The 25,848-nt window shown below is 25.6% G+C and overlaps 2 protein-coding genes across 2 annotated transcripts; both read right to left on the bottom strand.

Moving 5' to 3' along the window:
• Nucleotides 1–46: 46 nt before the first annotated feature.
• Nucleotides 47–11,695, bottom strand: LOC111035918 (serine/threonine-protein phosphatase 6 regulatory subunit 3). The gene is made up of 17 exons (XM_022317750.1): nucleotides 11,434–11,695; nucleotides 11,260–11,344; nucleotides 11,097–11,176; nucleotides 8,034–8,310; nucleotides 7,578–7,748; nucleotides 7,340–7,500; nucleotides 7,162–7,278; nucleotides 6,986–7,100; nucleotides 6,350–6,502; nucleotides 4,300–4,416; nucleotides 4,181–4,230; nucleotides 2,615–2,816; nucleotides 2,371–2,546; nucleotides 2,069–2,314; nucleotides 1,905–2,002; nucleotides 1,254–1,490; nucleotides 47–1,166 (listed from the first exon to the last, which is right to left on the bottom strand). The coding sequence occupies exons 2-17, from the start codon at nucleotides 11,311–11,313 to the stop codon at nucleotides 949–951; spliced, it is 2,472 nt and encodes an 823-aa protein (XP_022173442.1). The 5' UTR covers nucleotides 11,314–11,344; nucleotides 11,434–11,695; the 3' UTR covers nucleotides 47–948.
• Nucleotides 11,696–15,938: 4,243 nt separating this feature from the next.
• On the bottom strand, nucleotides 15,939–24,468 carry LOC111035916 (importin-4-like). The gene is made up of 19 exons (XM_022317747.1): nucleotides 24,266–24,468; nucleotides 24,022–24,194; nucleotides 23,775–23,949; nucleotides 23,507–23,692; nucleotides 23,193–23,450; nucleotides 22,411–22,593; nucleotides 21,611–21,829; nucleotides 21,281–21,545; nucleotides 21,087–21,203; nucleotides 20,749–21,008; nucleotides 20,576–20,678; nucleotides 20,427–20,505; nucleotides 20,188–20,339; nucleotides 18,928–19,112; nucleotides 17,565–17,732; nucleotides 17,292–17,500; nucleotides 16,789–16,921; nucleotides 16,268–16,448; nucleotides 15,939–16,129 (listed from the first exon to the last, which is right to left on the bottom strand). The coding sequence occupies exons 1-19, from the start codon at nucleotides 24,338–24,340 to the stop codon at nucleotides 16,017–16,019; spliced, it is 3,234 nt and encodes a 1,077-aa protein (XP_022173439.1). The 5' UTR covers nucleotides 24,341–24,468; the 3' UTR covers nucleotides 15,939–16,016.
• Nucleotides 24,469–25,848: the final 1,380 nt, after the last annotated feature.

Consider the following 25,848-nt stretch of genomic DNA (forward strand, 5'->3'; position numbering starts at 1 on the left):
TTCACATAATAAATAAAGGTTTGTGTTAAATGACAATGGTCAGTAATTAAAGAAAAAATAGTTAACCGAGTATTATAATGTATAACTTATATTTCACAAACATGGATATCTATATCACAGTAACATTATTTTGTACGATCTTCTCATCAAACATATTATATCCAGTAACCATTCAAATTATACAAAAAATAATAATTAATAAATAATAATAATAATAATAATAATAATAATAATAATTTTACCAAAATATGTTAAATATTTGAATACATACATACACACATACACAATAAACTCAACACTTTTGTATAATTCGAAACATGCACCATGATATAACTGATAATATAACAAAGTCGACAATGAAAAAAAACATACATATTATATACGTAAAATATATAATAACTTGTTACAGTAACATAATAAATAAACTAAGATTTCGAAGAAGTGTATCATATATTTTATATAGGTGGGTTTTTATATAGTTGACCATTTTTTCTTCTTCGAATTCATAAAGAATAATTGAATATATTTAATTTGTAATCATATTTTATAGAATTTAACAAAAATATTTAAAAATTATACTTATGATCCCTGTAATTCAAACACTAAACTAAACACACAAAATAAATAATTACATAGGTAACAAGAACTGTCTTTCAATAAAAAAAAAAAATGTTATAAATAAATGTATAAGTATGTGTATGAGTACATTATATTTAATAAAAATGTTTGTTTTATTTTTTTAGAATGAATTGGATTTAATATAAATATTGATGTTTCATATATAAAAACGGACGGACACTTTAAAAACATACACACGGATGACTATTGATCATAATTTATGTATAAATTAATAAGAAAGAAAAATGTTTATAAAAATTATAATTCATAATTTTAGTTTTAAAAAATATTATAATGCCATTAAGAAGATTTTAAGGCTTTAAATGACCATTACCTATCTACAGAATTCACATCATGAGGATTATCAACTGAAGACTTATCTGAAGAAGTTGATATAATAGGTACAATAGGCAAATCCTTTACACTCGATTTTGGAGAACTATCTGCGAATGAAACATCATTGGATAATTGTTCAGATAAAGATGTATTTGATGTAATTAAATCATCATTTATTTTATCAGTCGTCTCTTGATCTTTTAAATGTGAGTCTAAATCAATAACATACATCCATAAAGGTTAAAACAATATACATCAAGTTAATTTATACATATTTTACAGTTTACACTAATTCTTACGTATCAAATTGTCTATTGACATTGTTGCACTTTCAGGCAACACAAATGGTGGAGCAATATCTTGAGTATTAGGTTCAATAACTCCAGGAAATAGTTCATGATCAATGACTGGATCACCATTAGCCACCAATGGCTCACCAAAACTTGAATCAAAATTAGCCCAACCTGTTTCTAACTTAGGTGTAGGTTCTTCTGTAACATTTTCTCCCCAAGGGCTTGAAGAAAAAGCGCTAGAAACTAAACATCCAAAGTTAGTGTTTAAATCATAAATCTACATACTAAACTCTGTTCAAGTTAAGAAACACAGTTGGAGACAGTTAGGCGGCACCAGTTTGTCGTCACTCTCACCGATTAGACTATTTATATACCTGCCGAGTAGTATATTCCAAGCCCTTGAGCACAAGTCAGCTATCGACTGTGTTTCTTAATTTGAATAGATCTCTAGTACCTCTAAAGAAGTTTCTAAACTCAGAAAAAAATTGTGATCTAATAAGTAATTACTGATACAGTACTATACAACAAAAGGGCTTCAAATTATATTATCATGTCTTTTGAGATTAAAAATAATATGTATCTACTATCTAACATTTAAACTCGTTTTAAAAAACAATTTTCATGTTATAAGTACTCATTACTTTAAAACATACTTACTACTAATAGAATTATTATCAATTTTCATTTCACTCGATGCTTTTGCATTTAATTGAGACCTAAAGGTTTCCCAATCAGAGGTTTCCGGAGACCAATACCTTAAAAAAATTGCGTTTGTTCGTTAGTGCATTTTATGCAAAACTTAGTGTGTATAGTTAACTTACAAATTACAATCTTTAGACAATGAATTTTCTGCTTTTTCATAAGAGTTGTTAAAAATGTTAACTCCATAATCCCTTTTAGATGAACCTGAACCAGAATCCTTCCAAAGTTGATTATTAAATAAGCTTAAAGCTTCTGATTGATCGTTATTTGTATCTTTGCATTCAGGTTCATCCTCAATGCTCATTTCTGATGACCTTACGGAACACATTCGATTAAACATTTCAGCTTGCATTTCCATTGAATCCCTAAAAATAAAATAATAATAATTGAACAATTACAATAAATTTTAAAACCAAATTACTTGTCATCATCATCATCATCGTCATCGTCTTCATCAAAGTTTATATCAACTCTAGATACTCCAAGCTCATTGTCATTAATATTAAATTCTATTTCAGGTCGCCCATAAATAGCTTCATCTTCTTCCATTTCTTTTCTATCATCTAATGCTTTTTCTTCTCGAGGATGGATCCCTCCCTTTAAATATACGCATTTTTTTTTATACAAAATAGTATATAGCATGAATAAATTAAGTCATAACTTACCAAACAAGTAGAAATTCTTTCTTCATTATCTTCTAACGTAGTAGATGTAAAAGAATCCCATCGATTTACAATATCACTATCTAATGTATTTACAATTATTCCACGGAAATGATCGGAGTAAAAAGCTTCAGAGTTATGTAAACTTTTAGCAATTGTTGCTAAGTGGCCAATGTATCCTTTTCTTTTCTTTCCTGGTTGAATACTAAGCAATACAAATTCTACATTTTACCTCTTTTCATAAAGTGAAGAATGTGTTGATTTTACAATCATTAGAAATAACTTAGAGGTCGGAATTGCACATGAATATCATAATAGATATGGATGTGGTCTTTAAATCAGTTAAATTGATGGTTAAATACACAGCTAAATTTTAATACATCAATCTTATGTTAATTTTCTAAAACAGTTTCTGACTAAAGATTAAGTTTATGCAAAAAACACTTAACCTCAGATTTAAGGACAAAACCAAATTGGATAATACTAAGAGATAAGTTTTTTTTCAATGATTCAATTTTAAAGCAAGGCATATTTAATAATATATTATATATTATTTAAGAATCATGGAAAAAAAGCCCAGAAAAAAAATTAAATATAAATGTGAACATATGTATACTCTACTCCTAATTAGTAATTACTGCGTGGAGTATACCTATAACAAAATATAATATATTGTAATGAAAATAATGTCATAAATTAATACCATGTTTAATGTTTGTACAGATGTAGTATATGTATATGTATACCTAAGATGTTATACATATACCCTTAAATCTTAATGTTTTTTGACTTATAACTTATAACACTGTATATTATGTACAGACGAGTTCATATTTATACTTACATTTTTTTTGCTATTACAAGTTGTTTTTTATATATAATAGTTAAGCCATATTCAGACATAAAATTATTTATATTTTAAATTTTTCATTAAATAAATAGGTAAAAAAAATGTTGCTTATTATTTGAGTATCCAAAAATAAAATTGTCTACATGGGCTTGACGCGACCACAAGTGATGTGGCCAGTCTTTGGGAGAGATATCGAGAAATTAATGAAAAAAATTGCACGGTACGGGATTTGAACCCGCGACCCACGCACCGGACTGCCAGACGCGTAACAATGGGCCACTGCGAATTATTTATTAAATCTCGATATTCCCCCTTTAGGCCAGAGTGGCAGTGTGTACATTTGAGAGAGAGTGATGAGGAGCTGGGACCGTGTCAGGCTATAATAATTTAAGAATTATTAATTACTAATTAGGAGTAGAGTATAGGTACATGTGTTCACATTTATATTTAATTTTTTTTTGCGCTTTTTTTCCGCCAACCATTATTTAATGCATTGTAATTATAATAATTATTTAGGTAATAAATTCAAAAAAATATATATGATCCTAAATTCATTTTTAATATTGTAATGCTCTCTATTTCAATTATATAATAATCAACTGTCATAAAAAACGTATGTTCTAAACAACTTCTATCACTTTCTAAAAGTGTAAACAATGAAAATTGTACACAAAAATGAGTTTGTAATTTGTATATCTTAATATCTAATTTAAACATACCTTTTCTCATTATCAAGAATAGATTCAATTAATTGACAATCTTTGATAACCTATAAAAAATAGTGGAATCAATTATAATACAAGCATAATAGTTATAATTTATATATGACTCATCTTACATGGGCTATAAATGTACTGTTTTCAGCAATTGAATGGTTACAACACATAACTTCATGGAAGCATTGAACTACTTGAGTATGCAGAAAATTATTTAAATCATAAAAAAAGAAACAATCCTGAAACACAATAAATTGTTCATTTAATAAGCTAATAATAAATTAAAACCTTTCAACTTTTATACAGATTATTCCAAAAGATTACCAAAATATTTTGATGCAATAAAATTAACATAATAAATACAATTATAGTTTAGATTCTAAAGATAGAATGGATTAACTAATTTTAGAATGATGTGTTTTTTTATTTTGTGTGCGTCATTACTGTAAGGGGCAGTAAAAATGTTTTGGCTATCTACTTCAGCATGTTTTCTGGTAGGAAAGTGAATCTAGATAGTACATTGGGGGGTTCAATAAAAGAAAATTATTAGTAGCTTACAATATCGTATTTTTTACACAAAAGCTGTTATTGACAAAATTTATTTAGTGATTTTGGTATAACTTTTTTTTTCTTTTTTTAAATTACTGTTGAGAAAATATATTTTACTTGATCAAAAGTCTTGAAAATATAATACAAGGTTATAATTCGGTTGTTATTAGTTTAATTTTAAAAAAAACTTGAGTGTAAATTCGCAATAATTTTTAATGAGCGCCTGAAGTCAGAATCACAAAAATGTGCAAATTATTTTGTTGATCTTTTGTGTAGTAGATGTGAGTGTACCTCGTCATTTAGTGGATTACAGTAATAGAATGGATGTATTCAATTTGAATTCAATGATAAAATATCAGATACAAAAAATGGTTTTAAAATGGTGTGTCCTCCAAAAAATATATGAATTTGTTATAAATTATTTACCATTAATAACTATTAGTAATTCATTTTTGTATTATAATAGATAGGTTCAGTTGGAATAATGTGTGTAAGTTTTAATTATTATAATATTATTTTATGTAGGTATAAGTATAGAACTTAAGTTAGTATGAATTAAGCTACCTTATTAAAACAGAATGATGAGGAATTGAGGAATGTAGTACAAATAGCTTAACATTTTTTTGAATACTTTGAAAGTTTTTATTATGTTGAGAAAATTATAATTAAAGTAATAGTAGAATGTTTTAGGTGTATACAATTAATTTTTTAATAACATTGAATTATCAAAAATTGTTTAAGGAGAAATCGATATCATACACTTCAACATTTGAAGTTATTTTTCAAAATTAAAACAATTTGTTAATCATAATTTTTTTTTAATGTATCCATTATCAATTTTGATAGCTAAGGCTTAAAAATCTACTCTACATAATATATATTTTATTCCTTATCACATACATTTTATCTTATTATAAGAATACTTTTGAGTTCATATTTTAACAAAATAAATGATGCTTTGTTTTTTTTTGTTATGAATCATAAAATATTATTTATAGACTTAACAATTTGTTAGCATTATGTATATTATTGTTTAATACACACAATTACATTTTTAAAAAAATTAGAGTAATTTCAAGCTATTTCTACTTTAAGGCATATACCTAGCCATTCTAAGGTATATTAGTATGATGGTATTGACTTATAAGTTAATAACAGCTAGTAATACTATATAAAATAATATTATAATAATTATATTAGATTATGAGCAATTTATTTTTTCTTGTAATATGTCACAAGAAAAATAAAGTAATCATCTCAATGACAAGGTACACTCAGGTCTCAACACCTACTATACAGCAGACTTCCATGGTTTAAAAAAAATCAAAACAAGTTTTATAAAAAAAATAATAGATTACTGATAAATTAACTGATATCCAAATTTTAAACCCATATAGACAAACATGCATTAAACAAATTAAATTTAGTAAAATATAAAAAACTTAAACAAATTTTAGTTAAATGATTCATTTATATTATATAGAACATAACAATATAACTATACAATTACAATAATATAAATTAAAAATACTCTAACGACCAAGTTGTCGAAGGTAAATAAAAATCAATCAAAAATATATAAATACTATATTAGTCATATATATATTTAAAATGAATACTTACAAGAAGAACTTTTATTGTATTAAGTTGAGCAAATCGTTCATTTATTTGTTGATTATGCATGCTTAGTAATGAACTTATCAATCTCACAATCTGCAAACGTACATTACCAAAAGGTTTTTCAATTACATTGCCCATACATTCCAAACTTTCGATCTAAATTAAAATAATAATCCAACTTGGTATTAACTTCAGTATTAATAAATTATCATAAACAGACAATATTAAAACCATGATCCACAAGTCAAGTTAAGTTTAAGAAAGAATTTTTTAAATAAAGCTACCAATATAAAATTATTACAGCTCAACAGTTACAAAAGAAAGTTAAGATAAACTTAGAAATCGAATATAAATCACTACAACTTAACAAAAATTATTAGGTTTATAATATGTTTTTCAGTTTCTTTTAAATAATTAATTTAAAGTAATTATTTTCTAGCATAAAGAATTTTTATAGTTTTACTTTTTTAAATGGCAACTTGTATTAAGTAAGAACCGTGTTTAAGTACATTCCATCAATTAATCAACTAATAGCATATTTAAGTTTATTTATCCTAATCAAAGCAAGTATATAGAATGGAAACTTGTAGACCATAGTTTATTATATTTTTAAGAAAATAAGAAATTTTTAATTTTTACCTTAGGAGGAATCAACAAAACATTATGTATATGTTCCAAAAATGGTAAAATTGTAATATACAAAATCTCAGCCAATGATTGTTTTTTATTATATACTTCATTAGAATCTTCACCTCTGATGAGAACAAAATATTAGTAAGATTTTTATAATCAATTTGTAGAAGTAAGTAACTAACTTGAATTTGGTCGCCATTAACAACGTTTGCAGAATCGAAATGCCACCCAACAATGTACTTTCAGTCTTTTCAGTTTGGCCAAACATTTTTACTAATACCGTATTTACAGTCTCTGGTCTAATTAATTGAACATACATTTTATTTAAAGGTGTCTATAACTAACAATAAAAATCCTTACGATTCAATTGAAGTAACAAGTGGATTTTGCTCAAGAGGATGTAATTCAGATGCAACTTCAATAGCACAAATTATTTCTGCTGCATTTAATTGTCTAACAGGAAGATTTTTTGAATCTAATGTATCCACTAACTTGAAAATTAGTTGCTCTTTTTCAAATAACTGGAAAACAATGTAATTTATTATTGTGACATTCAATTCAATTAATGTAAATTTTAGAATAAAATAGTTATACATACTGTGAATATGTTACTTCTTAAAGGAGGTCCTTCTAAAAGTGTTGATATTTTTATGATGAGATCCATTATGGCAGATGTATCAAGATGTTTAAGTAACAAATCTATAAAATTTCCTTTATCTGAAACTTTCTCAAGTGCCTTGAGACAGTTAAACTGATATGTATACCAATCCTATATTTTTTAAATAAAGCAAACCAACAATTATAAAAAAATTATTTTTTGTAAAACTAAATGTAGTGATCTTAATACTATGATACAAAATTAACAAACATAAAATTTTAAAGAGTTGACTTTCTAGAATGTAAGTGTTAAGTTTGATAAATTTTAAGTGATATTATAAGGGATTTTTTCTAATACTGTCTAATTGTGTATATTCTTAGGATTTCTATAAGCTTAGACATATTTTTTAATACATACATTTAGAAAATAATTAGGATTAAATTAGCAATTACATACTTGACTCCCTGTTTTTAATATAAGGCTACATAAAGTTCGGCTAAAATATGATGCCATTAATGAATTAAGTGGAGGTTCATTATCTTCTAGAAAACTAAAAAAACATTTCCAAATTTCTTCTTCATGGGAAAGAACATTATACATAGGTTGAATATCACTAGTTAATATTTCACAAGCTAAGTTTGGTAAAACAAAGCGATTTTCTGGGTTTTCATTTTCTTGAGGTTCTTGTGTAACTAAACGCACCAGTTCCAATGCAATATCAGGTTTTGTTAAACTATAACAAAATAAAAATAAAGTTCAATAGGTAATATTCTATGTAAAGATACATTGACAGATATCATAAAGAAACTTAAATGCATAAAATTAATTAGGTCATAGTGAAGGTTTTTTTTTGTTTTGGAAGATATTTTATCTAAAACTAACCTTAAGATAATTTATTATTTACTAATCTCAACTCAAAACACGAAAATAATTATATACAGCTGTTTTTAAATAATTGTTATAAAATAAGGTATTCTACGTATCAAATCATATATTATATAATGACCTAGCCATCTCTCCCATCAACGATGTAGCTAAGATCTTCTATTTAATTTCAATCCACAAAACCACAAAAATTCTTTCATCAAAGAACTTGCGTCTATAAATATACCCGGCAACCCACAAAAAAGGTTGAAAAGGCGGTGGTGTAGGGACCTATTAGTCTAGACCAATCTAAATTTTTTTGTTCTTCTTTCTATATATACCTTTGTTATTTCTACTTATCTTTCCTTATAATATTTACTAACATTGTTTAACACTTTTTTTTTTACATCTTTAACTGTAAAAGTGCCTTCACTGGGAGGTATCTTTAATCCGTCCTTCACGCCAGTTATCAATTCATCAATTTCACTTATTGTTCAAAATTTATGTAACAGATTGTGGAAATATAAATTAAGTAATAAAAAAAAAAAATGAAAAAAAATAATAAGGTATTAGAGATTGAGAAAAAAGACAGGTAGACTCTAAAATATCTCTAAGAAAACCTTTTTAAAAAGAACAAATATTAATGGAAAAATAGTTATGATACTATTAAATACAATATTTAAAAGATAAAAAAGGAGTTGTCATAAGTTTAAAATTGGAAGAAATATTGATAGTGTGAACACCGATGATTACAACACATAATCCATATTTTTGAATTATACAATAGTTTTTTCTGTATATTTTCAATATTTTCAATATTTAAGTATTTTTTTAAATAAAGTACAATTTGTATTACTACACAGTAATTAAAAAGTCAATATTCTAATTAAATGCCTAAAACCAGTATATTATTCAACAATATTTTATATTTATTATAGAAACAATTTTCAATGTTGAAACCACATTATAGTTTATGAACACCTAATAATTCCAACTAATTTAAGATAGACTTTTTCATTGTATTTATAGCCATAAAACGTTCATTTTTAAACTTATTTGAAAAAAGGTTATCGGAATAAAAAACCCAAATACTTAACAATATACAAGAATACTCGCAACCTTTTATACAACAATATTATGTATAATTCTGTAAAAACTAAATTAAATTGGTAATGTTGTGTTATTATGTTTCCTATAATATTTTGACGATAATGTAAATTATATATTAGGAGGCGTTTTTACAAGTTTTACTTTATAAGTACAATAAATCCAAGTCCTATTTTGTGACTTTCTCATTCAGACCTCTAAACTGCCCAGCTGTGACAATCAACAACATCATCATTCCCCACTCGACAGATGTAAAATATCTTGGTCTTATATTCGACAGACGCCTTACCTGGTCTCTCCATCTTAAAGACAAGCATAAGAAACTTAACTCCAAACTTCACCTGTTAAGGCCACTGCTTCGTTCAAACCTTCCTTTACCCATCAAAATCATTCTCTATAAAACTCTTCTTCAACCGATATGGACACACGGTATAGTAATCTGGGGCTCCGCTAAGAACTCAAACCAGAGAACTATACAAGCTTTCCAAAACATCACTCTTCGTTTAATCACTGGTGCACCCGGCTTCGTTCCGAAAGTGACCCTAAACTCCAACCTTAAATTACCTTCCATTGACATTACAGCTGTTATCTACTACAAACGCTTCCATGCCAAACATCAAGTTATTCCTAACCAACTAATCAATGAGATAGCTTCACTAACACTTCCAGGTAACCCAACCAGACGCCTCAAGAGGAAATGGTGTCGTGACTTGAAAATTTAAGTTAAAAACTTATAAATGTAAGAGGTGTCACTAATGTGTGATTCCCTCCTCATGTGTTTATTCCTGTTAATTGTCGTACATTTTTATTACTATTACTTATTGTATTATGTGTAGATCGCAATTCTTCAAATAAAGTCATATTATTAAAAAATAGTACAATATTTAAAAGATGATAAAATAAAAATAATTATAAAACAATAATTAATGAAAGTAGTTAATTACAGTTCATTATTAGACTGTTTCCTAATATTGTAGACTTTTAAATTTAAAAAATCGGAAAAATTTTAAAGAGAAAATAAAATATTTTATTTTTACAGAATTATAAATAATATTATTGTTAATGTTAGAAAATTATTTATTTTATAATATATTAAATTGTTTTATGCTAAGTATACCTATACTATAAGTATATATTTGTAATTAAATATTAATAATGTGGTATCACATCAATTAGAAATTGGTTAAGAAATATTTGTTCAATAATTTCTATGTGGTTGTGAGTAATATTGTTTATCTAGGATTTTTTACACTTATTTTTCTTCTGCAATTCTTCAAAATAACGTTGATGTTAGTTTACAAAATACATTGCAATAAGCAAACCCTATGTAAACTAACCCTTGCTTAAAATTGTTTAAATTAAAAGATTTTTTATTTAAACCTACTTATAGATACCTAGATAGTGGATATACTAATTTAGTGTTTATTCCTAAAAAATAATTTGTTTGTTTGATAGAAATCAAATCCAAAATGCAAAACTATTAGTAGGAAATTATAATAAAAAATATATTTTTATAAAATTAAGGAAAACTAAAAGTAGGATACTTACAAGTCTATGAGTTTTTTGTTCTGACCCTTTAGCTCTTCTAAGAGATTTTGTTCTCTCATGAGATCGTTGAGGCACAAATTCTAGAATATATATAATTAATTAAGCAATTAATTTATAAAAATAATAATCATACATTAAAACATAAATCAAAATAACAATTTACCTCTCTGTCAAAAATTGAGTCCCAATTAGATGCTGGATTATTTTTCCAATACATGGTGATTATCACAATTCAAATAAAAAATTTACTAAAAAGTAATTAATTAAATCACAACACTTATTGATAGTTAACACTAAAAATGTATTTCATATTAAATAAAAACAGATAACAATTTACTTGAAACCAAATTGTTAAACGAATCACTTCCAAAAAATTTGTTATTACATCTGGAAAATCCCTGACGTCCGATATAAAACGAAGTTAAAATGTTTATAGGCTCTACTATACGTAAAATTGTATAACTTAAACTCACATAAGTATTACGGACTTTTCATGAAACTAAAATATAAAATTGTAATTTATGAACATTAAAACAATATATTTTTTGTAAAAAAAAAAATTGTAAGAAATTTAGTAACAAATACGTCGTATCAACTATCATGAAAATTAATGAAATGGCGGTCGTAAATTGTATTACAGTGTGGCCACATCTAAAGTAATTAAATGACCATGTAAATATTAATGAACATCACTGTATTATTTGTACTTTATTTCGTGCATACATATTTATATTTTATTCCGTAGGGCGTAGGGCGTAGACAATAGACTATAGACCATAGAGTAATAAGAATTCTTAGTTCTTACTCTATGCAATAGACAATAGACATGGACCAACATTGACCTTATTATTTTATTTACCATGTACGAAAAATACATACTCATATTAATAGAAAATATAGAGTAAATATATAATACTATTATCATAGACAATAATAGGGGGAGGGTTTTTGGGGCTATATAAAGTCATGAGCATAATTCTAGTTTAGCAACTCATCGATTTTTTTGGTTTTTTTTTTTTTATAATGTATGATTTTTGCATGCTTTTTAAGAATGTAAAAAAAAAAGGTCGGACAAACTTTGTTTTGAAGTTATCGGTGAAAAAGGCTAGGCCTCGGAGCGTAACAACGAGTGCCGATACACTCGTAATCACTGAGCAAGAAAAATAATTTTTGAAATAATTTTAAGAAAGTTATAAAATGTCTCTTAAATAAACTTTGTATTTAGGTGGTCAAGGGACTATTGTTGAAATAGATGAGTAGGTACATTTGGGAAGCGAAAATATCATAGGGGACATCGTGTTGAAGGCCAATGGGTATTTGGCGGAGTTGAAAGAGATACGGGTCGTTGTTTCCTTGTGGAAGTAGACAAGCGTGACAGATAGGTACATTATTGGTGATTTAAAAGGATTGAATTGAGTCTTTTAGTACATTAATCATATACGTGCAGAAACTTCAAAAATAAGTAGGATAGGTCAGTTTTGATTTCACCTATGTATTGAGCGTTATCAACCATATAATTTGAAAAAAAATCTAAAATATTCAATTCTGGCAATTCTGCTTATTTTTTGTAAAAGGAATAGATATGTGTTAAACAGTACTTTTTGAAGTTTTTAACTTCAAAACAAAGTTTGTCCAATCTTTTTTTTTTACATTCTTATAAAGCATGCAAAAACACACATTATAAAAATAAAAAAAAATCGATTGGTTTGCTAAACTAGAAATTGTTCAAGTCCATGGCCCTCAAACATTTCCTAAATTGTGTAATATGCTCAATAAATATAATTATACTGAATCATGAAAAAAAATCACAAAAAATAAGCATACCAAGGAAAAAATCTCACTTTAATAAATGAGGGTAAGTGGATGTCGCTCTGCTGTACAGTAGGTTACAAATACATAGGTCTCTCTAACGGAAGGTATTAAATTTAAATTCTATGATTTAAATTCATTGTATACAGTATACGAAAATCAATAAGCGAAGGAGATCTGTCAGCAATAACATTACTTAGTAATTTAGTATATTTGATTATGTTATTGTATTTAAAGTAATTTATTTTACTATTAAGCATTGGTAGGCACTACAGTAGGTTAAATTCATTTTTGCCAAAAATATTACATTTGAAGTCATTATCGGTATAAAATATAATAATATAGGCATAATAGGCCCTCTAAAAGTTTCAAGTAGGTAGCTACCAAAAAATATTTTTAAATTACTACAAAATAACTTAATCATTATTCTTGGTTATTTAACAATGTGTAAGTTTATCCAAATTTTAACATAAAATAACTGTAAAGAAAAATTGTTAATATATTTTTTAGATTTTTTATTTACAGAATTAACTTCTTGTGTGCAACTTTGTTTTTTAATTTTAATCCTTAGCTAAGAAGATGACCATCTTATAAATATTTAACTACAAAATAATTTGTACATTTTCAATTTGATAAATTTGAACTTTAAATGCTTATAAAACAAAATTTTACCTATATATTTTTAATATTTTTCAACTAATATTGTAACAATATATTAGGAGCATTGTATTAAATTGTCAAGCTTTTTGACCAACAAATAACATTTTATTGGCATTTATAGAAAAAAAACTAAAAAAATTCAAAATGTCCGGTAACATCTCAAAACGAGTTAAAATATTTGGAAACTTTATGGTGTATAGTAGGTAGGTACCAATTAGATTCACTTGGCCGCCAGAAAAGATTTCCTAAAAGCCGGGCAAAAGGTGAAGGACAAAAAAAATACACATCATTGTAAAATCAGTACATTCATCGCTCCGCTCAGAATGCAAAATCTATCAAAAAAATGTTTAGTTTAAATATGAACATTTCTATGGGCACATAATATGTTGTGTTAAATGTTATATTTTATAGTTATAAATAATTTTATATTGAGTCATTAGGTGGTTAATGATATAATATATTAGCCATTAGGACCTATACATAGTCAAACATTAGTTTTAGGTATATATTACATTTATACAAAAATTGCAGAACTATAAAAATAATAATATAGTAAGTCAATTCAAAACTAATCTCAGTAAAAAAAGTCCTAAGCTTGAAAAGTTAGGGATAAATAAGACCGAGATAAGAAAGTCCAATATATATAGTATTTAAAATAATAAGTAAAAAAAAAATTCAATGATTTTAATTAGGTTAAACATTATATGATGCCATGATGGTAATATTTTCCCAGTTTTCTCAGATATTAAATATCTTAATTAAAAAAGTTCCTGTTTATGTGTATGAATAGCACTATTTAAAATAATATATTTCACTGATATATTTTGCAAATATTGGTACCTACAAAATTATTTATTTATTAATTTTGTCAGGTAAATCATTTAGTTGAAGTTTATATTAATAGTAATTGGAATTTACTCTGTACTCTTTATTTAAATGAATGTATCTGTGACCTAAGCTATTTTTATTTGACTGCCCTGCTCTAGACCAAATGCCTAATTTTAATTAACATACTAAAAACTCTTAATGTTTCTTATAATATCTACTCCATTTTCAACACAAAATCCACAATTGCCATTAAAATTGTAATTTCTTTTATAGTGTACTATTATGTATACCTTAGTAATTTTTGAGCTATCATAGTTTTATAATTGCACCTAGTTAATAAAAAAAAAATTGGATATTTTGATTGTGCATCACATTATATTTTTCCTTTTACCTAACTATATTTACCAGACTTTTTGGTATTGTACCATAAAAAACAGACAGTAGTATCTAGAACATTAGTTAGTTGCTCTAGTTTAATATAAGGGGAATGGATCGACTATTTTTTTAAAATTATTATTCATCTTAGTAATATGAGATACTAGAGTAGGCCATTAGTTATATTTATTATCTGTTATCTATCGTATGTACTATTAACATAGAATAAATTATTCTTATAAATCTTCAATAAGTACTATTGCATTAGGTTTTTTCGAATTACCTGCAATGAACAAAATATTTAAAAAATATAAAACAATTGCATGTACACTCGCATGATGGTGTGTTTGTTTTTCGACTTTTATCCATTATATATTTATTCTGGGGCTTTTTTTCCACCTACCTATTATGACATAATACACTCTAAATCACAAACACTATCTTCAGGTTTACTATAATATAGTAGTGTAATAATCAAGTTTATAGTTTCAATCTTTAGCATGACTAAGATCTCAGTTCATGGTCTTTAGACAAGGTGGATTTATATATCCAAGTAGGTTCGAAAGACTAAATATATTACTTATAATATACTAACCAAGAAAATGGCAAACCAATATTCATTTAATGACAATACAGGGTTCTGGCCATAGCTTACAGGCGTATTTAGAATTATTTCATAGATCTGAAAAAGAGTAACATTTTTGAGGGTATCAGGATCACACAATTTAATAGTCCTGCAAATTTCAATGGATAAATATTAATAAAAAAAGCTTCATCTTGACTAACTCATTTAAATTATACCCTAAATTTAATTCCAAGTGCTTTCGAAAATATATTTTCTGATCAATTCCCGACATAAAATATGCACTCTAAACACTAAAATCTAATACATATAATATTGGCAAATATATAAAATATTGAAACATTTGAAACAAAATACTAATAATTAATAGTGATCAATGTAGATAAGATCAAAAGTTTACCTACAGTAATAATAATGATAATTATCACTAGAGGAACACACTGACAATATTAAAAAGACTTATTTAGGAAATACTCAAATTAATGTTTACTTAATAATTTACAATTTTTAATTAAACAAACTGTTTTAATTTAATAAGCTTTAAAAAAATATTAGAAATAATAATCATTATCATGGAATAAATAGTTGTTGATATTCAAACTATTTTTAATTCAAAGCAAAATAATATTGGATCAATAACAATCGCATTGTACTTTTTATTACAATTATGTTTCATTAAATAATTTGGATAAATCTTCAGGAAGTGTCAATGACAAGCATTTTTCTGGAAAGTCTCTCTTGTACATACGCAAAAGTTTAATAATCTCTTCTTTCACATCTAAAAATAAATAAATACTTAAACTATAATAAGATACAAAAAAATGAAAATAAACAGGTAAGCTGTACATTTCTTTAGCATATTCATTATTCAATTAATCGTAGTTATTTTGAATTTAAATTATATTTTGTTAATTACCATCTTCATAATATTTTCTTTTATCATTCAATGTAGCCAGTGATGCTTTAATCACGGGTTCTAGCATGGAAACCATATACTGGTTGCCAATTTCATATAAATATACCAAACATTTAAACACTGTTAAGTTTTCAACAAAGTCTTCGTGTAATGGAAGATAGTTGATCATAACAGGTACCACCTTTAAAAAATAAGTGCATTAATATTTTTTATAAGCAATGTAATCAATTGCAGTTTTTACTAATAAAAACATTTTTTAAATGCCATAAATTTCATTAAATTAAAAAATTATACATTTAAAACACACTATTTTCTCACACTGAACACATTTCCACACTCTGAAGTCTGTCTCAGCTTGAAACATGACATTTTTATTTAATTAATTAATTGTTCAGTCATTAAAAAAAAACAACTACTAATTAGGTGTTTAATTAGGTATTTCAATGAAAATTGAATTTAAACTACTAAACATAGATAAAATAAATAGTGTTAAACTAAATTTTTGACATGGAAATATTTACATGGTCGAGAGGAATTCCTTCAATGTTAGTGATTATCATACGTGCTAATGCTCCATAAATGTTGTCTAATACTTTTGATCGTTGTTCTTTAGTAACCACTTGAGAAAATGTATTTAATATTATTGGATAATACCTAAATTAATATAGAAATGGAATTATTATTATCATTATTTACAACAATATGTTAATCCAGGAGAAGTAATAAAGTGAATATTAATATTAATTAGTATTAATATTATAGTATTAATAGTAAAAATGAATAATAAAACATCTTTCATAGCCTTTTATTATTGATCAAGGATAGATAAATATTTTTGATAATGAATTTCAAAGGTATTACAACATTATTTAAGTAGACAGAATGAAAAAAATGTAAGTTAATTGTTTAAATACTTTGAATATTTTAAAACGTGCAAGTTAAACCAGAAAATAGTAAAGAAAACACCAATCTTACTCCTCCCAGGTTAAAAATAAATATAGCATAACTACATTTAAATACTAACTTGTAAACAGATTCTTTGCCATAAAATGCAATTTCTCCTAATGCAAATACAGCATTATTCCTCACAGTATCATCTTCATCTTCAACAAGTGGTATTACAAGTGAAAACATAACTTCACACAAACCACCAGCATTTTCTCCTAAGCCTTTTACAGATTCCCCAGTTATAGCTAATCCAGCAGCTCGTAATAAATCAGATGATTCTTTTGACTAAAAAAAAATTATTTTTTTGCATTTATACCCACTAGACAAAATTATAGATTACTAAATTTACCATTAATTTTTTCAACAAGGGCACCAACGAAATAAAATACTCTGTAAAAACTTGTGGTGGAAGAACATAACTTAAATTTGAAACAACATTGCCTGCATATTCTATAGGTAATGTATCGTTTTCACTATCTAGTTCATCCAACTCACCGGGATTATTTACATCACCAATCTGAAATAAAGCAAATATATTTTTGTACATACTTCATGATAAAAAAAGCTTAAACAATACACAATGCTACGTTTTACTAGTTAATGCTTGGATTTAAAAATCATACTGAGTAAAAGCTGAAAAGCATAATATTATTCAGAGCTACATTAAAATTACTTCAATAAGCTAGGGTATACAAATCATGACAATTAAAGTTGTTTGATCCATAACATAAAACTAAAATAAATTTGTACTAAGAATTAAAAACTAAGAGGTATTTTATGATAAAATTATACATTTATTTATTGACGTACATGTAATTATTGGATCCAAAAGAGCAGCAGTTTTCTACTAAAGGGTCTCAAAAAATTAGATATTAAAAATATAATGATCAAAAATATCTCACAAGTTAAAAAAAAAAAAATTAATGATCAAGATTAATAGAGTTTCTTTTATGGTAGTTGAAAATATCAAGGTGAAAGAATTGGGAGGGTAGCTCTTATTGAACCCCATTAACATTATTTTCAAAAAGGTTATATGAAAAATTGAGTTAATTTATTGGGTCGCCAATATACAAAGGTTGAGAACTCCTGTTTAAGAGGACGCTACCTCATGCATTTGTTGTTTCCATCTTACACATGTTCAACATGGAAAATGTTGACTTTTATTTGATACTTTAATTTACAAGCAAAATAAGAGCATTTTAAATTTATAATATTTAAATAATATTTTTAAGATTATAATACCAAAAAAATTGCTGACGATTAGGAACAGATGATGATTTTATTTAAAAGTTTGATAATATTGTCATTTCACTGTAATATCAAAACTAACAGCATGCTATTGAAACTAATGAATGAAAATTTGCTGTCATACGTCTGTATGGAAAGAGACAACAAACTTATGGGTAGCCTCCAATTAATCAAATATACTATGCAGTAAATAAATAGGTGCTAAGACAGTAAACCTCTCTTAAATAACAAAAGAATTATACTACAACAAAACATGTATAGTATAATTAAATATATAACTTTATAAAATTGTAATTTTTAGTAAAAATAAAACTTTAAGCTTGTACAAAATGTTTTCAATAAATGCTCCAATAAAAACGTATTTAAGCTTTTACTGAGTACAATTAGTATATACTTGTAATTAACATACATTTACATGATATTTATTTAAAGTAAAAACATTTAAAAATTAATTTTTTTCTTACTTTTAATGCTAATATAGATTTAGCAAGTACCATAATTGGTTCAGCATATTTAATCATTTTAGTTTTGATTTCTTTCAACATATCAGCTAATACATCTAGGTATATTGAGTCTAAAGCAGGAAATCCATCTTCTTGTATTTTTTTCTCTCCATATTTCAAATAATTTTCCAAAGCTTTTTCTAAAGCTAAATAGATAAATAGTAATTATATTTCACTACCATAATTGTTATAATATTGAAAAACTTATTATAAAGAAGGCACTAAAAATGTCCATTTTGTTTTTATATATAGTTAGGTACTTATAAAATAGTAGAGGTCTAACAAAAACCTGATAAAAAATGTATTATTTTAGGAGATGTTAAGAACTTTAAATAGGCCAAGCACTGTAATGTACCTATCAGGATTACACTGTATAAAAATTTTTATTCTGCGGATCTTACCCATACACACTACAATTGATTATAATAGAGACCATTTAAAATATTATACTTATAATTAATTAAATATATGTCACTTAACCTAGAAGTAATCAATACATGCATTTATATGCCTTAAAATATCAAAAATATAAAAATATACAAAATGAGTTTGCATATGTGTAATCTATAATTTTTGAATCAAATTAATATCATACTTGGATATAATTCTAGTAGGCAAAAAAAAAAATATGCAGTCATAAACATCTGAGCTTTACTCATAGCTAATATTCAATTAGAAATTATTCAAATGTGAGTAAAAAAACAACACCTACACCATTTTTAAAAAATTGAATATACTTTCAAATTAAATTACCAAGTTTACCTCCACACCTCTATTTCTAATCTGGTGTCACACACCGCACATCTACGGGTAACATACGCGGGGGACTTTTAAAGTGTATAAAAAAAAAGTGGGACACAAAAATTGTCTATTAATATGTTCTAAATGGCCTAATAAACAAAAAAGCAGTGTCTCTATGGTTGAATTATTATAGAAGTGTATTACCAATATGCATTAGTGACGATCACGGATCGATGGTGGCCTGAAGTAGCAGAGGTAAACGTGTTAACAAATTCTTGGTGTTACACTTATTTGTAAACATATTAATTAATTATCGATTGTATGATAATAGATTAATAAAGAATCAAAATTAAAATATCAAATACTTATTAGTTATTAATTATTACTTATATTTTAACCCACAATAGCTGAATAATATATATTTTGATCAATTCATTGCTAAACAGATTTTAAGGATATTTAATTCGAAAACAAACTTACATTCTTGCCCACAATTATCAGGTAACTTTGAAAAATATATACAAATTTGTCCATATAATTCAAGTACAGAATCAATTGTGTCTTCATCATCTTCTTGTAATAACTTTGATACTACATCAAAGCTATTATTTAAATAGGGAAGAAATTGATCTCTGATTTAAACATAAATAGATAAGATTACAAAGTAAAATAGAATAATGAATTATATTGACATAATATATTTTATAAAAAATAAATACCCAGTGCTTTGAGCAATTTGAGCAATTGTTTGACAAGCATTATCTTTTTCTTCCATTACATGTGCATCAACATAAACAACTGACATAAAATTCATGATTAATTAACCTATAAATACAAAAATTAATAAAAAAATAGATCAATTACTTACAATCATCACTATTAGCATCGTTACTGCCATCGTCTTCCGTTGTTAAAGATTCATCTTTATCATCTTCATCATCATCGCTACTATAAGCATTATATTTTTTTTTCTGAAAATTTAAAAACATTTATATGAAAAATATCTGATTGCTTTCTTTAATAAATAAATGTGTTTTATACCTCCAGGTTAAAACTATTATCAGCAATTAAGCTATTGTCCAAACTTTTCAAAACATGTTGCATTACAAGATCAATATATGGTATCAAATGATTAATAGATACTCTAGCTATAGAACTAAAAAGCCCATAACATACTGCTCGGACCTCAGGTTGGTCCTCCTTTGCTTCTTGCAATAAAGCCAAACCACATTTTAAACTAATATCCAAATAAGGTTCAAATACTTTTGGATCAAGAGCTACCGCAAATTCAGATAGTAATTCTAAATTATAATAAAACAATAATTTTAAATATATTATTAACTATTAAATTAAATATATATATATTTAATACTACTAACGAATGACCATAATCTGTAAAGTTTCCAATTTTTCATCTATTCCGGGTTTTAAATAAGCTTCAAGAATTTCCATGACTGGGATAAAGTAAGGGGCTGTAGCATCACCTCCAGACTTAACTAAATACAAACATTTTTTTGTGTGAATATTTAATACATATTGAAACTAATTTGTTTTAAAATAAAAATAAGTATACCGATGCTACACATGATAGTAATTGCTTTGTCTTTAAGTTCAATACAACACTCTTCATTTTTTATGATATCCATTACAATACTAGTCATTTCTGGTAAATATTCGTCTACTCCACTTTCCATGCTATCAATAAATTTATCAAGTGCAAAAAAAATCATACGGACTTCAGAACTACATTCTGGCTTAGTATATTCAATAATTAACTTTTCTTTAAACATTTTCATTAGCTCTGGTAGTATTTCTGCGGCATACGTACTAACTTGAGGCTAAATTACATAATTACAAAATTATTAATATTGACTTGATCAAATAAAAATTTAAATATACTAACTTGAACATATTGAGAAACTTCTCCTAAAGCATACATAGCTGCAGATTTAACTGTTTCATTCGAACTATTTAATCCCATTTTAATGGCTGTTACAAACTGTTTCAGATAACTTTTTTTCAGGTATTCCGAACATCCATCTGATACAAAAGCCATTGTTGTATAAGATGCTTTGAGTGCATTAGGGTCTTGAGTAGTATATGCTGCATCAATCAATTTTATCTAAATGCAATATGATAAAACAAATTATAATTGAATATTATATTATGTCAATGTTTAACTATTCAATTTTTTGTTTTTATTTGTACTGAATTTTAATAGAATAAAAAAAAAACAGTAGCTCCAATAACTAGTAAAACAGTAACAATACTATAAGGATATGATATAAATGAAATGTTTAACAATAGTAAAATGATACAAAAATATGTATGTATATCATTTGATATAAGCTTAATTGTAAATTTTTCTTTAAAACCATCTATCTCTTCTTCACAACAACATACATATCTTCAAATAACCTAAAATCTTGAAATCTAATATTCTGGGCAAAGCGAAAGATAAAGATATGTTTTTTGTATAAACCAAACATTTTTTTTTTTTAAAGCATCAGAATTTCAAATTTACAAATAATTTTGTAATTAAAATGATAATAATATTAATAGCTAAAACTCAATAATTTAATAGAAAGATCCTTTTAAGTTGTAAATCTTTGTAGTTATCCAGTTTTTTGAATTATTAATTAATTACAAGGGTAATCAAAGTCTGTCTTAGTTGGTTTTATGACTCTTACTAATAAAACTTACCATTATTGGCATAAAAGTGGAAGCAGACAATTCATCAGCAATTGCTGCCATGCAATCACCCGCAGCACTCATTGGGCTTAAAGCATACTCTTCTAAGAACCAAGTGTCATCGTCAGTTTCTTCACTTAAAATATTGAACATTAATTCAATTACAGGATTCAATAAATTCAATTTTACTAAAACCTATAAAATAATAACCAAAATACATATTTTAATACATTTTAGTATTTTAAATAAAAGCTAATCATGAACACACTTAAATATATAACAAACTAATCAACTATGAACATCAAAATTTAAGTTGAGTACCTAATTGAATTTAAGCAAGCCTGGGTAAGCTATTGATATTTTTTTAATTGAGTTTAAAGTTTATGGAAACTTAAAATTAACTAGTAATTTTTTTCTTAATATATAAATAGATTGTTATATGATTTAAAATAGTAAAAAGTAAATGTTTATGCAATATTAATCAGTAATAATGTTATTATATTTATTATTAAATTATTTGTAAACTAATGTAACTTGAATTTGACTAAAAGTAACTTGTTATTTAATAAGTTTATATCAATAAAAATAAGTTAAGTTAAAAAGTCAAAATTAACTTTATATTTAACTTTTTAACTCGTTTATGCCCAGGTTTGAATTTACGTGATTACATTATTGTGATATTATGGAAAATATTATTTTAAAGAAAAATGATAAAGTAAATATTTGATAATTATTTGAAATTGTAACAATTAAAATATTAATTAATTTTACAATTGATAAAGAAATTAATTTACCTTCTTCTTACTACGGATAATAGTGGATATTAAATTGATACCATTACATCTTAAAGTTTCGTCTATATTTTTGTTACCAGCCAATTGTGCAGACACTTGAACAATTGGTTTTAAATGTGGAATTAATGCCTGAATAGAAAATTCGCACATTGACCCAAGAAATTCATAACAATCACAAGCATGTTCAGGATTTGTTGTTGACAAAGCAAGTATGGCTTCTAACACACGAGGTACAGCTTCAGAATATGCTTGAGCAATCTAAAATACATTTTTCTTTAAGATATTGTCACTAGTTATTCAATTAATTTGAATACCTGTGGAACTTGAATAGCTAATTCTAAAATATTATTCATTGAAGAAATAGTATTATAAACAACAGTGGAAGTACAATCTTCAGTACCGGTCAGCATTATAATAAAATAATTGACATATTGTGTTATACGAGACTCAAACATTTGAGGAATGTAATCAGTTAAATTTTTTATTATAAATGAACCAAACTGTAAAAGCGTAAAATAAAACAATAATTAATTTTAAATGTGTAAACATAATGGTTGTTTTACAATTTTTTAGAATAAGTACCTCTCTTTCATTAACAATGCTGCTCTCGATAAATGCCTCAATAAAACAAAATAACTCTCTCCATTCACCTCTCATCTGTTCATGCTTAGCCAACACAGCAACCAGTTGAAGAATATGCTTTTTAACTTCGAAACTAGGTTCATCAATAGTGGCTTTAAGCAAAAATTGCTTTATTCTACAATGTATAAATATTTATGTACTAAAATGCATAATATAATAACAAACTATAGATAAGAATTTAACTTACTGTTCACGAAGTTCTAGCGACAAATTCATCCATACATTACGTTTGGCAAATTTTTTTCTTAATACAAGAGCTGCATATTCCTTTAGTCGGTCATTTTTACTAGAACTTATCACTGTGCATAAAGTGACGTATGTTTGAGGATTTTTTAAAGCCAATGTTAATTCATTAGTGGCCTATATTAATATTAACAATTTAATAATTTAATATTTTCAAATATCATACCATTTTGTACTGAGACATTTACCTGCGTTATAACTTCATTATCCGGCTCTAATAAGCGCGTCAAAATACGCTCCACTTCATTGATTCCCACAAACATTTTAATTATTCAATCAAAAAGCTTCTATAAACTTATTAATTGTAAATCAATAACAAAAGTCGCATGGAAATAAAGTTTCCGCGAAAAAAATGAAAGGAATGATTAAAGAAAAACACATGGCGCGGTACGTTGTTATCAATTTTAATTTTCAGCGAATTGGTTAATCGTGATAAGTAAAACAGGTCTACCAATCACGATATAATGGATTTTGGGTACCAACATAAACTCATTATTTAGTTCCCTGAAAATTGAGTCATAATTTGAAAAATATTTTTTATTTTACAATATTATTGTACAAAAGTGCTTTTTTTTTTTACTCAAAAAATCATAAAATATAATTATTCAACATTTTATAAAAATGAGCAAAGAATCTGATGAACTTGTGTAGTCCATAGGTTTAGGTTTTACATTTCTACAGTGCATCAGAATAATCTAGGACAATTTCAAAATATATATATCAGAATTTGTTTCCTAACCTAACCTATTATTTGATATTAATATTATTTAACTTACCTGTAGTCAATTTTTTTTGCTCAGCACCTTTTTAGATCGTTGGGTGTATATTTGTTCGGTTTTTTTTTTAAATATGAAAAATATGCAGAACATGCACTAACGTCAGAATATGCAGTATAAAATTTTGATATTTAATCAATCAAGTAATGATTTGTGGACACTCATTGACTGCATGTATATGATGTTGAAAATAGCAAAATCCTGTCTTTACTGATAATATACTGCTCTAGACATGTTATAATTTTGCTCTTTTTCAGTTATTTAATATCACACTTATTTTTGTAAGTAAAATAGTTTAAAAACGTAATTCAAGGTTTCTCATAGATTGTATTTACAGTAAATGAAAATATTAATAATATATACTCACAGTTTTTTTTTTCAAGTGCCTGAAGTAAGAATAATTACGAGACTTCAGTATCATGAAAATATGTAAATTGTTTTGTAATGAAAAAAAAAAATAGGTAATAAATAAAATGGTATAATTTAAAATTCAGCATATTATAATTACAAAATTATATGTTTTATTAAATTATTACTATTTAAAGTTCTAAAATTGATAGGTATGTTACTTGAACTAAACATAATATGTACATCATAGGCGAGTTTATCGGTGTCAATGGGTATAATAAAGCAATAATTCATTTTTTTTTATGCAATGACAATAGATTTAAATCCTAAAAGTTTAATTAAAATATGTGTAAAATATTTTTTCATTGAAGTGTTATGACGTGATATTTTATCATAAGAATTATCAGTACTTTGGGCGTCTACTTCTATTGTTACTATATTAATTTTAACACCATTTTTGAACATTTCATGCTGTAAAGGTTTGGTCATACCTATGATGTACATTACATAAACTTTCTATATATATGTATATATATTATATAATAGTAATATACTAATATATATATATAATATATGCAAATATTAATATAACAATAATAATAATATAAAATTAAAAATTAAGATAACTAAAAAACATATTAAATAAG

Source organism: Myzus persicae, unplaced genomic scaffold (genome assembly GCF_001856785.1).
Source record: "Myzus persicae strain clone G006 unplaced genomic scaffold, MPER_G0061.0, whole genome shotgun sequence".
In the NCBI taxonomy this organism is placed as follows: Eukaryota; Metazoa; Arthropoda; class Insecta; order Hemiptera; family Aphididae; genus Myzus; species Myzus persicae.

Excerpts from the sequence above, each read along its gene's own strand:
- LOC111035918 (XM_022317750.1), bottom strand. The coding sequence starts at position 11,313 with ATGTATTGGAAAAATAATCCAGCATCTAATTGGGACTCAATTTTTGAC. Across the intron at positions 1,491-1,904 it reads TGATAATAATTCTATTAGTA|TTTCTAGCGCTTTTTCTTCA; the intron begins GTAAGTATGTTT and ends TTGGATGTTTAG. Across the intron at positions 1,167-1,253 it reads GTCAATAGACAATTTGATAC|ACTCACATTTAAAAGATCAA; the intron begins GTAAGAATTAGT and ends TTATTGATTTAG.
- LOC111035916 (XM_022317747.1), bottom strand. The coding sequence starts at position 24,340 with ATGTTTGTGGGAATCAATGAAGTGGAGCGTATTTTGACGCGCTTATTA. Across the intron at positions 23,950-24,021 it reads TCGCTAGAACTTCGTGAACA|AATAAAGCAATTTTTGCTTA; the intron begins GTAAGTTAAATT and ends TATACATTGTAG. Across the intron at positions 22,594-23,192 it reads TTATCCGTAGTAAGAAGAAG|GTTTTAGTAAAATTGAATTT; the intron begins GTAAATTAATTT and ends ATTATTTTATAG.